The 15,056-nt window shown below is 45.9% G+C and overlaps 1 protein-coding gene across 1 annotated transcript in view; it reads right to left on the bottom strand.

The window, feature by feature from the left end:
- Positions 1–15,056, bottom strand: part of LOC149287143 (cytosolic arginine sensor for mTORC1 subunit 2-like) — a 33,280-nt gene that overhangs the window by 5,062 nt on the left and 13,162 nt on the right. Inside the window, exons 3-6 of the mRNA XM_089493235.1 lie at positions 3,208–3,401; positions 2,155–2,287; positions 1,651–1,774; positions 841–951 (exon numbers count right to left, since the gene is read on the bottom strand). Of these exons, the coding sequence (XP_089349361.1) occupies positions 841–951; positions 1,651–1,774; positions 2,155–2,287; positions 3,208–3,401 (562 nt within the window). The remainder of the gene's footprint in view (positions 1–840; positions 952–1,650; positions 1,775–2,154; positions 2,288–3,207; positions 3,402–15,056) is intronic.

Consider the following 15,056-nt stretch of genomic DNA (forward strand, 5'->3'; position numbering starts at 1 on the left):
CTTGTGTTACCAACAGGATACCAACCAACGACACATACCATATATATACAGCTCTAAGTCGACCTCATGTATAAGTCGAGGGCAGGTTTTGGGAACAAAATTACAGATTTTGATGCGACCCGTGGATAAGTCGAGGGTAAAACGTAGGGGCGCGCATCAAAGGATGTAAAGGATGAAGCAAAGGAAAACGAAAACGATGCCAAAGATCTTGCAAAATTCGGTCGGGCATAAATGTTGTTCTCATGATAAAGGCTGGATGGATAAGAGAAGAGGTGGCCGATGTTTCTTTTGGGTGCTCTCAGGATGGACAAAGCACTCACCTTTGGTCACTCGACTCTTATTTTTAAGTAAGAGTTAAAGTACACTTTTTACATTGACCCATGGATAAGTCGACCCAGGTTTTTGGCCCCTAGAACCTCTCTGCCAACAAGGGGGACAATGGGAACAGTATTCCAAAAATGAACATTTCCAAGTTCTGGGTTTAGGTTAACTCTCGTTTTGGTATGTATAAACTTAAGTCTAATTCCTCAGATGCTTTTACAAAGATGCCGAAAAAGCATCTGAGAAAGTAGACTGAAGTCTAGGAAAGCGCATGCTGCCAATGTCTTTCTTTCATTTCATCTCAAAGGTGCTACAAGATCTCTCTACATACTGATTCTATAGACTAACATGGCTTTGAATTCTGTCACTCATTTTGATTTGGTGAGAGATGGTGCTCTTTGAGGCTGTAATGGCATGGACATGATAACCAGCAACTCAAGAGTAACCCTTTGTGTGCAAAAGCTCCCGGCAAGAAAACGCTCTGTGAACATGATGTGCGAACAAAGTCGGAAGCCTTACCTCTTCTGTGTCTGAACATCCATCACCAAAGAAATGTAACCCTCAATGAGAGAAAATGAGAAGAAGCGGATGTGTCCAGAGTCTTCGTTGGCTGCCGCAGACTCTTTGACTCTAAGGGAAAGAAGAAGCCAGAGAGAGTGCTAGAAAGCCTTCAAGACTGCAGATGGGAGATGCCTTTGCATCGCTTTCCTCTGAGCAGAGACCTGGCGGCACAGCGGTTAGATGCCGGTCCTGCAGCCACAAGGTTGTGAGTTCGATTTCATGGCTCCAGGGGTGACTCAGCCGTCTATCCTTTCGTAGGTCGGTAAAATGAGTCCCCAGTTTGTCGGGGGCAATTGGTTAACACATCCTAGATCCCTTTCACACATATGTCTCCTTAAGCCAGGCGTCCCCCATCCTATATCTGTGCATTTCGTTTTTCCGCCCCAAGTGTAGTACTTTACATTTCTCCGTGTTGAATTTCATTTTGTTAGCTGTGGCCCAGCTTTCTAGTCTATTCAGGTCATTTTGGATTTTGAACCTGTCCTCTGGGGTATCTGCTACTCCTCTTGTTCCAAGAAATTACTTGCTATTGCTATCAATCCACTTTGAAAGGAAGCTTCCCATCTATTTTACTGTGCATCACATTCAGAGTCCTGACAGGTTGGGAAATGATGAACCGCCGTTAAAGATCACAAACAACGGAGAAAGGCCTACAAGCGCAAAACAACACTGTTGGATAGCAAGGAAAGATTCGTCATCCCTGTTAGTATCAGAAGCAAAAAGAGATGGTTTTTACGCAAGGATATTCGTTTAATATTCTGAACATACCCATTGGAGTAAAACATGACATCCATAAGGAGTGTAGCGACGGAGGGAAGGGTGTCGGGATCTAGGCTGGTGACACAGAACATGTTACTTGGACTGGAAAGCGGGTGGATGACAGGCCTCTGAACTGAGAAAAAGAGACAGACAGAGAGATTTTGTTGTTACTAACAGTGGAAACTGGCGTCTGGACTGGACCACTGCAGAGACCACAAAAGGAGGTTCAAGGAGTTGAATTAACTAACTTTCATTTGGCAATGTGAAATCCGCATTGGTGCCAAGCAAGCATTTCACAATCACAGTGTCACAACTGAGAAGGCCAAAGTTGCGTTGTAGTCCAAAAGAGTAACTTGCCTAAGCGCTGCTCTATCTTGCATGTTTAAACCTCCCTAGCTCCAATTTCCCATAAAACCAAATCTAGGGAAACCCAATTTCCATGGACAGGGACCAGAGAAGAGACGCTAAATCTTGGGAAAACCAAATGGAGACCAAAGAGTTAGGGGAGTGTACCTAGTTTTGGCTTCATAAATCCGTTTGTTATTCCAAAGCTGTCGGCCGCCACCGTCTCCCCATTCACGACGCGGAGGATGGTGAACTCCGAAGCCAGCGTGTGCATCGCCAAAGGCAGGTCCCGCTCGCGTACCTTGAATGAAAGAGGGAGAAAAATTACTTGTGAATACATGCACCGTGTTAATATACAGCATCTTAGCCAATATATCGTCATTGGGAGCCAATAATCCGGAGTGGAGTTGGTTCTTGGGTTCTGCGTAGTTAAGTCCCAAAGCTAAGCCCAGGAAGATGGAGGAAGCCATACCAGAATCTAGTATAGCTTAGCATAGTAGGACCACGTGTGTATCTAAGTCAAGGAAGATGGGAGAAGCCCCACCAGAATCCTCTATGGCTTAGCATAGTAGGACGATATGTGGATCTAAGCCAAGGAAGATGGAGGAAGGCACACCAGAATCTAGTATGGCTCAACATAGTAGGACCATATGTAGACCTAAGTCAAGGAAGATGGAGGAAGACACACCAGAATCCTCTATGGCTTAGCATAGTAGGACGACCTGTGGACCTAAACCAAGGAAGATGGAGGAAGACACACCAGAATTCTCTATGGCTTAGCATAGTAGGACGACATGTGGACCTAAGCCAAGGAAGATGGGGGAAGCCCCACCAGAACCCAGTATGGCTCAGCATAGTAGGACCACATGTGGAAGGGATGCAGAATCCTAAACCCCCCCAAAAAGGAATGCTTCCCCAAAGTTCAAGCCCCAGAATTCCATGCAACATTGCCATGGCTGTAAAAGCAAAATCACAGCGCTACAACTGTGTAGCATGAAGGCACACTAGGTCTTCCATGGAGGGAATGTGCTTTCCCACAAAGCCTGCTTACATCACATTGCCTTACCAGCAGTGTTCCTTAAGTGCATCTGACGAAGTAGACTCAAATCTAGGAAAGCTCACGCTGCCAACGTCTTTCTTTAGTTAGTCTCTAAGGTGCTACAACATCTCTCTACATACTGATTCTGCAGCCTAACATGGCTATATCTTGCATTTCCTTACCAGGATGAAGTCTGTCTGATAAGTAGAGAGCATGAATACTGAGATGTTTTGATCCGCCAGAGGAGCAATCACAGACTTGGCAATCTTGGTAACCCCAATGGGCTGAGAACTGGAGAAACTGCCTCCGCCGGAAACCACGTTGAGCGCCAACCATGTCGCATCCGCCACGCTCAAGTGCTCAGATGAAGGGAGCTCTGAAGGGAGGAAAGACAAAGGAGAGCTTTCTTGAATGACCTGCAAGGTTTAAGTCGCCTGAGGCCAAACCAAGTTGTCTGTGTAGCAAGAAACCACCTGTTTCCAGGTGTGTGTATATATGTCTGTCTGTCTGCAGTTCAGCTGCTTTGTTACACTATGGGACACAGGGAAAAAATAGACCAATAAAGCAATAAAACACTACCGTAAACATGTAGAACCTGATTGCAAAGTGATACAACCAACTATTAAATTGATGATCAATATTAAAATTGTATTTAACGTTACTTGAGCATCCACGGATATTGCAATCCATGGAGCATCCTGGAACCAAACTTCAGCGGAAAACAAGGACCCCCTGTAATAAGACCAACTTGCTGGAGAAACTCTGGGGTTGGAGAACGAAAGCAACTTCTCCATGCTCTGCTGATCTGCAGGCAATGAAGCGCATAGTGCCACTATATGCATATTTACGCAGAAATAAAGCCACACTTTGTTCAGTGGTCTTACTCTCAAGTCAGTTAGTCTCAAAGGTGCTACAAGATCTCTACATCTCAAATAACAGGGTTGTAAGCCAGCATAGTACAGTGCAGCCGCGTCATACACTAAAAACCATGCAACAACCAGGAAATGGTGCGCAGCTCTGTGCACAAGCCCCATTATTTTCAATGGGGCTTGAGCATACATGGAATTTGCCTTACGCAGGGGGGGGGGGGGTCCAGAACAGATCCCCCGCATAAGGCAAGGGCACACTGTATAATGGTTTAAGTGCTGGTCAAGGAACCCTGGAGACCAGGGTTCAAATCCTTGCTCAGCCATAGAATCCCATTGGATCTTAGAATCAAAGTGTTGGAAGAAACCGCTAGGGCCATCCAGTCCAACCCCCCGCCATGCAGGAAATCCAGATCAAAGCATCCCCGACAGATGGCCATCCAGCCTCTGTTTGAAGACCTCCAAGGGAGGAGATGCCACTACACTCGGAGGAAGGAGTTTGTTCCACTGTCGAACAGTCCATACTATCCAGACGTTCTTCCTAATGTTGAGGTGGAATCTCTTTTCCTGCAACTTGCATCCACTGCTCCGGGTCCTAGTCTCTGGAGCAGCAGAAAACAAGCTTGCTCCCTCCTCAATATGACATCCCTTCAAATATTTAAACAGAGCTATCATATCAACTCTTAACCTTCTCGTCTCCAGGCTAAACAACCCCAGCTCCCTAAGTCTTTCCTCATAGGGGTTCATGGTTTCCAGACCCTTCACCATTTTAAGTTGCCCTCCTTTGGACACACTCGTTTCTCAATTCCCTTTTTGAATTGTGGTGCCCAGAACTGGACACAATATTCCAAATGGGGCCTGACCAGAGCAGAATAGAGTGGCACTATTACTTCCCTTGATCTAGACACTATACTTCTATTGATGCAGCCTAAAATCGCATTGGCCTTGTTAGCTGCTGCATTGCACTGTTGACTCATGTTCAAGTTGTGGTCTACTTGGACTCCCAGTTCCCTTTCACATGTAGTTTCGTTCAGCCAGGTGTCCCCCATCCTATATTTATGCATTTCATTTCTCCACCCTAATTGCAGTACCTTACATTTCTCCATGTTGCAATTCATTTTGTTAGCTCTGGCCCAGCTTTCTAGTCTATTCAGGTCATCTTGAATTTTGATCCTGTCCTTAGGGGTATTAGCTACTCCCCCTAGTTTGGTGCAAATTTGATAAGTATGCTCCCAATTCTGTTGTCAAAATCATTGATAAAGATGTTGAATAGCACTGGGCCCAGGACAGTGCCCCACTGGACACCCGACTGGTCACTTCTCTCCAGGATGAAAAGGAGCCATTGTTGAGGACCCTTTGGGTTCGGCCAGTCAACCAATCACATTAATTAATTCTTTATACAATGCACCATTTTAGGGAGCATGGTTTTCTGCTTACCCAGAGCAACCACCGTTTTCCCACACCCCAAAACAGCTTAGCATCCTTATTTACATTGGTCGTCACAGCCGTGCATTTGTATGTAAGGGGCATGCGCGTTCCCATCTGCGAATGTGCGTTGGCTTAATCGGCTTTGACACATTCTTAAAAAGCCCATTCGCCGTCCGCTTGCTTAAGTAACCCTCGCCTTGTAAACAAGTCAATTACTGTTAAAACGAGAAGAAAAGAGCCTTTCAGAGAGGGTCTAAATTTCAAGCGTTTCGGCACAGCTCCTGCTAAGCCGAGGGATGGAAAAATACAGCACAGGTTTGCAACCAAGCGCCGTTCGGAAAGGGGCAGAAAGCGATCGAAGGAGACACATCCTAAACCGATTTGCAGGATGGTTTCCTTGCTCAGGACGCTGTGAAACGTATAGAGTACAGCGAGTCCCAAAATACAGCGTTCAGTGAGGCAGAAACGGCAGAAACAGAAGCAGTCAAAGTGATCATCATTGCCGCTGTCAGTCATCACTATCACTCTATTCTGCTCTGGTCAGGCCCCACCTGGAATATTGTGTCCAGTTCTGGGCACCACAATTCAAAAAGGACATTGAGAAACTGGAGCGTGTCCAAAGGAGGGTGAATAAAATGGTGAAGGGACTGGAAACCATGAAGCACTATGAGGAACGACTTAGGGATCTGGGGATGTTTAGCCTGGAGAAGAGAAGGTTAAGGGGTGATATGATAGCCCTGTTTAAATAGAATCATAGAATCATAGAGCTGGAAGAGACCGCAAGGGCCATCCAGTCCAACCCCTTCTGACATGCGGGTTTGTATCATTGCGTTGTGCTTTCCAAAAGATTTCTATGCTCTGCTGAGAGTAGCCAACGGCAAAGAAACAGGGACGGTTTCCCAAACAACACCTTGCTATCGCTTGCATTGGGAAACGCCGGATCCTGGGAGCCTTTCTCTGACCTTCCCTTCACCTTCCAGGCTGAAAAACAGCGGCAGATGCTAAAGCTCCGTCGACGGACGTTCTTCCCCGCAGTTATTTCTGCGCTCAACAAAACAGCTCTCGGAGACAACATCTGGAAAGCGGCTGGGTACCCTTTCATTCACGGCAACCTGGGATTTCCCACAGTGGGAAGAGGTCCACTTGAAACAAGAACAAAAGAGCCATGGAGAAGGAGGGAGAAAAGAAGATGTCCTCTAGAAATTTTCTTCCCAGGCTCCCAGGTTTTCTCGCTCTCCTTTTCCCAGCCTCAGGGAAGAACGGAAACCGGATAAGAACGAACCAGACGGAAAGTGGAAGTAGAGAGATCTTGGTGCACCTTTGAGACTAACCAAAAGAAAGAAATTGGCAGCATGAGCTTTCGTAGACTTCGGTCCACTCCCTCAGATGCATTTCAAACTGGTTTGGCCACAGGAAGAGATACATGTTTATTAGGGCAGAAATGAATTTCTCGCCAAGTGTTTTGGGGACAATGAAAGGCAGCCTCCATTCCATGACCTCCCACCCATGTTCTGCAAAAGGCTTCCCTGCAAAGGAGCATAAACCATAGACTCATAGAGTTGGAGGAGACCCCAAGGGCCATCCAGTCCAACCCCATTCTGCCATGCAGGAAATCCAAATCAAAGCATCCCCGAGAGATGGCCATTCAGCCTCTGTTTAAAGACCTCCAAGGAAGGAGACTCCAGTACACTCCAAGGAAGGAGTGTGTTCCACTGTCAAACAGCCCTTACTCTCAGGACATTCCTCCTAATGTTGAGCTGAAATCTCTTTTCCTGGAGCTTGCATCCATTGTTCTGGGTCCTGCTCTCTGGAGCAGCAGAAAACAAGCTTTCTCCCTCTTCAATATGACATCCCTTCAAATATTTAAACGAAGAGGAGGAGGGATGGGTCTCTGGGGAACCCCAGAGGGCTAAATCTGTCCTCGGAGCAGATGGCTGCCCACCCCAGCTTTGCTATGAGAATTAAGCAGGCATGTCCACAAACAAATCCATATGTGTACAGCAGATACAGTCATAGATAATCGGAGATGTTCGAGTCTGACTGCATTATTGACAGCAGCAAGTGCAATGCTCTCAGGCTCGGCAGTGGCCTTCATGAGGGTCACAGGAGGTCTAGTCTTGGGTGTGATCAATTCCTTGAATGCAGCATGCCCCAGGACAAGGATGCCCAAGATAAGCAAAGTCCAAGTCATCCCCAGGACACAATCCAAACCTGTCTTTCAGGTCCCCATGTTTCTATATTTAGGGCTATGAGAGGCAGACTCACTTTGGCTCGCCCGGCTTCCCCAGATCAAGAATGTGTTTACATCCAAACCAGAGCCTGCGGAAGCCAACAGACTGGCTGGATGCCCCCCCAAGTGCAAAATTTATGCTCAGCTGCATTTAGGATTTGAGGGTCCTGCCAATCTGATCAGGTGTCGAGGGATTTGGGTGGGTGAACAATGTCGCCAAAGAAGTAATGGAGGGGTGGGACAGACTAGATTGCCTCTTTTGGAACCTTCCAGGATTGGCAACCACCTTTAGCATTTCCATTGAAAACAAACATATTTTTTGGTTGCAAATTCTGGAGTGACTCTTGGTCAATTCCTGTTAAGCGTTGGTTTTTAATCTCATTGAGTAGGCCATGAGGCCATTGGAAGGTCCCAGGGGCAGACAAGTACAGTGCACCCATGTCATACACAGGCGCATCATACGTGGCTTTCAGCTTACGCTGAAATCCGCACAACATAAAATAAATGGTGCGCACGCCGCATGCACGAGCCCCATTATTTTGAATGGGGTTGAAGCATACGTGGAACTTGCCTTACGTGTTCCAGAACAGATCCCCCGTGTAAGGCAAGGGCCCACTGTATCCCTAGACCCACCAAAGTTGCCTACCTCCGAAACAGCATTGACTACCACTGGTTCTCAAAGGGAACAATAGGAGCTTCTGCTGCTGTTCCCCTCTTGCCAAAGGCACTCAATATTGGTAGCTGCCATCGCGGATGTTGGAAATTGGTTATAGATTACATACTTTAGAATCACAGAGTTGGAAGAGACTCCAAGGGCCATCTAGTCCAACCTCATTGCAATGCAGGATGACACCATGAAAGCACTTCCGACAGATGACCATCCAGCCTCCCCCAAAGAAGGAGACTCAGCCACCCTCAATCAAACAACTCTTACTATCAGGAGGTTCCTCCTAATGTTGAGGTGGAATCTCTTTCCCTGTAGCTTGCATCCATCGTCCTGTGTCCTATTCTCCAGAGCAGACGAAAACATTTTTGGACATCGCATCCCATGGTGGATAGCAATTCTGGGATTTGTGGGGTAAAAAAGGAACTTCTCCAGGCTCTGCTTGCAGAACATGGCTGACCATCACCAGGTCAGGAGCTCCCTGACGCAACAAATGGCACTGAAGGGATCCAAGAGCAGAGCAAATATTACAAGCTCTCAATTATGGAGACCAAAATTTGAAAGCTATCAGGCCAAACCCTATCTTGAAGGCCTGGATTGAATCTAATCTAGGAATGTACAAATCTGTCCTTATCAGTCAATGGGATTTACTAGTCTCAGAATGAGGGGGAGGACGGTCGGAGTTTCTTACTCTCTATCTTTAGAAGGGGAATCATGAATCCATGCTTCTCTGCATTAGACGTTAAAACCCCAGTGTATTTTTAGTTGCCACTTGCTTATGTAAGCTTCATTATGTAACCAACCCTAGAGTTGTGGGCATTTGGTTTGGTTTGCTTCAAGCGCAGCCGCTCTGATGTGGACCTTTTAAAAATAAAAAATCCCTCCGTCACGTTAGATCGGGAATCCCCGTCAACAAAGCAGAGGAATCCTATCAAAACAACCCAATACCATGCATGGGAATACATATGTGCATATGTGCCCATGTAGATACCGACATGTAGGCACGCATATGCACAACCCTGTGTTTGTGTAAGCCAGTGCACCCCAAAAAAGTATAAATTCCAAATAGCAAGCCTTGATGTTCCATTTTATATAAGGGACACCATTTTACTATGCTGCTAATCATGGGACTTGAGCATCCACGGATTTTGTTATCCACGGGGGACCCTGGAACCAAACCCCAGCAGATAACAAGGGCCCACTGTACATACAGTAGATTCAGCTGCCAGATGTTTAGTTGGGCTGCTGGACTATCTAAGGGCCTGAACAGACAGGCCCAAATAATGCTGCTTCGGGTCATTGTAGGTATGCTGTTTAAAAGACACACACATCTTAAGAGGCCAGAAGCTGCACCAAATTGCACTCCAGTCCTTAGGTTTGGAGCATGGTGTTGGTGTGGCTTCCAGCCTCTTAGGACGCATGCACCATTTAAACAGCATACCTCCAAAGTGACCCGAAGCAGCTTTATTTTGGCCTGTTTGTTCGGGCCCTAACTCTGATCTCTTGGATTCTGACTGACAGCAGTTGTCCAAGGACTGAGATCGGAGAGGTATTTCCCACACAAGTCCTTCTTCTTGGAGATGCAAGATGTTGAATCTGGGATGCTCTAACCCTGACTAGCATGACATATTCTGGTGAGTGTGTGTCTCTTCATTTTGTACAACAAAACCCTGATAACATCCCAGCTGCAAGATAGGCTTCATTGGTGGCAAATGATAAAGCAGCTGGAGTACAATAGTGAATGCATTCCCTGGAAGCAGCAGCCTTTAAAGTGAGCAAAAACAGTGAGTCCTGCTGGAGTTTTGGAAGCTCTTTGGCATTATTTTCCTCTGCTTCATCCTTTAGATCAGTGGTTCTCAACCTGTGGGTCGCCTAAGACCATAGGGAAACATATATTTCCTATGGTCTTAGGAATAATTTTATGGTTGGGGGTTACCGCAATGTGAGGAACTGTATTAAAAGGTTGCAGCATTAGGAAGGTTGAGAACCACTGATTTAGATCCTTAGGTTTAGAGTGCAAAGGTCTTTGGCCTCGTTTTCCTTTGCTTCATCCTTTACATTCTTCATTACATGCCCCTAAGTTTTATCCTCGACTTATCCACGGGTCAAATCAAAATCTATAATTTTGTTCCCAAAACTTGCCCTCGACGTATATATGAGGTCGACTTATAGGCGAGTATATATGGTACTCATGGCAAATGGTAGAACCAAGCAACTAATTCTATCCAGGCAAGCTCATGGCTAACACCAGTAGACAAACCCATACTGGTTAATAGGGTTCCTTGGGTTGAGGTCCACCTACTCATAATGTGAAGAACAGTGTCCTACTAAATGCAAATAGCCTACTAAATAGAAATTGATCTGGACAGCTGCGAACATTTGGCCACAATGCTAACAAGGGCTTTATATCTCATCTCCTGGTAGCAAGGGCCATGTTTACTACTTGGTTAATCTTTACGCTCGGATCGTGTGACCGAAACCCTGATGTTCTCCAAGGCCGAGGGGATAACAAAAGAGAAGAGATAGCTGAAATCCCAAAACAACAGCTGGCAGCAGAGGCTCAATGAGAGGGAGTAGATAAAGACAAGAATATACTAAGCTGCCTCGGGAAATGCTTTTTCGGACTACTAAAGGATTCCTGCTTCGTGGCCTTTTGCTATCTTAGTGTTAACTTGGAAAGTGCAGTTTCCACCTTCTTCAGCCACAGTAAAGTTTCCTTTTCTTCGTCACAGTTGCGTGTGGTTTTACCTTTGTTGCCAGCTGTGCTTGAGCAACTGATTCCCTTCTCTTTTCATTCTTGATTTCACATCTCTCGTTTTCTTTTTCATTCCTTTTCCTCTTTGCTATTGCCAATTACTGACTCCTTCCTTCCTTCCTTCCTTCCTCCTTTTTCTCCTACCCTCCTCCTCCATCCCCAATGCTTTGGCAAACATCTCCTCCTTCCCTTCTCTCTTTGACTTTCTCCATCTCCCTCTCCACTTTCTTTTCCTTCGTCCCTGCACTCATGTTCACTGTCCTTCCATAGCATTACTGCTTTTTCCAACAATGTGTGCCTTCTCATGATGTGTCCAAAGTACGCCAAACTAAATTCTCTCATCATGGCTTCCAGGGAGATTTCTGGCTTGATCTGAAGCTACACTTGCTGAAAGCCCTTCTTAGCATTGTGTGCAATGATGGGTAGCAGGTCCCCAACCTTTAAAACAGGGAAACGTCCTTGCTCAAACTGGAAATGCCAAGCATTAAACCCAGGATGCTTACATGTGACACAAATGCTCCACCGTCAGTTGAGTTGTAAGTAACACATCGATAAATAAGTAAAGAAGAGTCTAGCAAAGCATAGGAGCGTAAAGTTGGAAGAGACTGCAAGGGCCATCCAGTCCAACTCCATTCTGCTATGCAGGAACTCACAACCAAAGCATCCCCATTGACAGATGGCCATCCAGCCTAACCCTCCAAAGAAAGAGCCCTTTGACAATGCAGCAGCTTTAAAGGTGTTCGAAAAGGATGTACATGCTTAAAAGTAAATTAGGCCTCCGAGGTTTAATAAAAAGCCATGTCTTGACCTGGTGCTGAAAAGAAACCAATGCTATCACCTTCTGAGCAAAGGGTGATGGAGGAGGACGGTTCCCTCTCTCTCTTGGGCCCACAGCTATTCAATATCTTTATCAAGGTCTCAGATGAAGGAATAGAGGGCATGCTTATCAATTTTGCAGATGACACCGTATTAGGAGGAGAGCTATTATCCCAGAGGATAGGATCAAAATACAAAATGACTTGAATAGGTTAGAAGGCTGGACCAAAACCAATAAAATGAACTTCAGCATGGAGAAATGTCAGGTACTGCACTTAGGGAGGAAAAATGAAATGCATAGATATAAGACGGGGGACACCTGGCTTAAGGAGACTTATATGTGTGAAAGGGATCTAGGAGTCCAAGTAGACCACAAGTTGAACATGAGACAATAGTGTGATGCAGCAGCTAAAAAGGCCAATGCAATTCTAGGCTACATCAACAGATGTACAGTGTCTAAATCAAGGGAAGTAATAGTGCCACTGTATTCTGCTTTGGTCAGGCCCCACTTGGAATAATCTTGTGTCCAGTTCTGGGCCCCACAATTCAAAAAGGATGTTGAGAAACGAGCATGTTCAAAGGAGGGCGACTAAAATGGTGAAGGGCCTGGAAACCATGTCTTATGATGAACAACCTAGGGAGCTGGGAGTGTTTACTCTGGAGAAGAGACGGTTAAGAGGTGATATGATAGCCCTGTTTAAGTATTTGAAGGGATGTCACATTGAGGAGGGAGCAAGCTTGTTTTCTGCTGCTCCAGAGAACAGGACCCGGAACAATGGATGCAAGCTGCAGGAAAAGAGATTCCACCTCAACATTAGGAGGAACTTCTTGACTGTAAGAGTGTTCAACAGTGGAACAAACCCCTTCCTTGGACTGTAGTGGAGTCTCCTTCCCTGGAGGTCTTTAAACAGTGGCTGGATGGCCGTCTGTCGGGAATGCTGTGATTGAGAGTTCCTGCATGGCAGAATGGGGTTGCACTGGATGGCTTTGGGGTCTCTTCCAACTCTATGATTCTACTATCCCTTTTGCTCAGTATTGTCTATACTGATGGGCAATGTCTCTCCAAATTTTTCAGTGGATCTCCCTGCCAGCCCTACCTAGAGATGTGCCAGGGATCCAGTGCACACTACATTACTGAACTGTATAGCCTCCCCCCCAAAAACTGAACCTGACTGCACAAAGAACCTTAACAACAACACCTTGTTGCTGTCCTGATGAGAGCTCAGATCACACCACAGGGGCTGCTGATGACTGTTTCTTGTGCCAAATTCTTGTTTGGCAGCAACAACACTGTGACTAAGTGTTTCTTTTCTACCTTTTTAATTTTGATCTTTCAGGGTCAGTTCTATTTTTTGACACAGGTGTCATTTCCAAGACAAACAGCAGAAAGGGAAAGAAAAAATGCTATATGAGAAAGAGCAGCCTCTCTCTCTCTGTTTGAACTAGCAATGAACGAGGCCTTTCCTCTTTGGCACACACAACCATGCCCTCTTGGCAGCCTTGTGTACTCTTGGATACATGCAACCAGTTTCTGGTGATGAAAGGTTCTGCAAGCTCCTAAGTGACAGAGAACCATTCGACAGGACGAACAGGTTCCCAGGGGGGCAAAAGAGAAGCCCGAGATACATAAACAGTGCAGAAATACAGGCACAAAACAAATATCAAGAATGGCAACCTTTAGAAACTCTTTAAACAGAGGCTTGATGGCTACCTATCGGGGATGCTTTGATTGAGAGTTCCTGCATGGCAGGAGGTTGGACTGGATGGCCCTTGGGGTCTCTTCCGACTCTACGATTCTATGATTCACCGACAGACAGCCTCCAAACCTCAAACAGGTACTCAGCTACAGGACGACACACGACACAAATGGAGACACAGGTACTAAAGCCTTGCCACAAACCAAGATGCCAACTTTGCCCATACATTTGTCCATCATAAGACCTAATGGCATCACCCACAATATCAGGGGGGCCTTCAGGTGCTCGTCCTCCAATGTGATGTATGCCATTCAGCACTGCCCTTCAGCACTCTACATTGGGCAAACAGGACATAAATCAGACATTAGAAATGGGAATACACACAAACTGGTGGCAGAACATTTCAGTTCCCCTGGGCACTCCATCTCAGGCCTCAGAACAGCAGTCATTGAACAAAAGAACTACAAAGAGAAACAGCAGAGTTGGCGTTCACCCACAAACTACAGTCCATCAGCAATGGGTTGAACAAAAACAATGGTTTCCTGACACACACTTCAACACTATCTGACCCCGTCCTTATGAGGTTGCCCTACATGCATCTATTTTCCTCACCACAGGCTAGTCCCATTGCCAAACTGGATCTGCCAGTTCGTCTCCACACACAAAGGCTAGTTTCCAATGCCTTTGTGCACTAGCGACCATCCTTAAAACTAGACCTGCAACTTCATTTCTATGAGCAAAGGATTTGCAATTCGAGTTGACGTCCTCACGCACCAATGGCATACATAAGTCCGTGCCTGGCTTCCACTGCAGCAAATGCATCTGAGGAAGTAGACCAAAGTCTACGAAAGCTCACTCTTTCAGTTAGTCTCAAAGGTGCTACAAGATCTCTCTACAAAAATGGCTGTCGGTGGAACAGAACTGGTCTGGGAGTTGCCGTTCAACAATATCAGGATGTCCATATGATTCCCAGCTCCAAGGGTGACATTAGATTCAAGGAGAACAGGCCAAATGGAGGACAAAAATGGAGGTGTGGTGTTAACAACTCTAGCTGGATCCCGGCAGAAGTGTCACATCCAAAATTCGAATCCTAGTCTCTTCTCCACCTCCTCATAAAACCAATAGATTCCTTCCTTCAAGACAGCCAGATCCCCAGTATCTCCTCCCTCTCAAACTTCTCTCGATACACTTCATGATCTTATGAAACCAATGGCTCCAAGTGAACCGTAACATTAGCACGCATGCGATTCTCTGGTTGCTGAAGCTATTACTGTTCAAGATGCAATTAGAAAGTGAGGGTAGAAAATAGCTTTTTGCGGAACATTTCTCAGACCATTAGTTGGAAGCATTTTCCGCACCATTTATCCCTGACATTTATAAGTAGGACTTATTTTTTGTTTAAATCAACACTTGCTTTTGCTGTTTTGCTAAACGCTGTGCGCATTTCCACATTAGGAGCTGCAACGGCCAGGCATTTAACATAGCCCTGTTGGCTAATCCTTTTGCGCAAACACATGACCATGTGCAAGAAGATAAAGTCAGCCTAATCGCCGATGAGTTTGGCCTCGGTTGTCG

This window comes from Sceloporus occidentalis, unplaced genomic scaffold (assembly GCF_023333645.1).
Source record: "Sceloporus occidentalis isolate IW3139 unplaced genomic scaffold, rSceOcc1.0.p SCAF_64, whole genome shotgun sequence".
In the NCBI taxonomy this organism is placed as follows: Eukaryota; Metazoa; Chordata; class Lepidosauria; order Squamata; family Phrynosomatidae; genus Sceloporus; species Sceloporus occidentalis.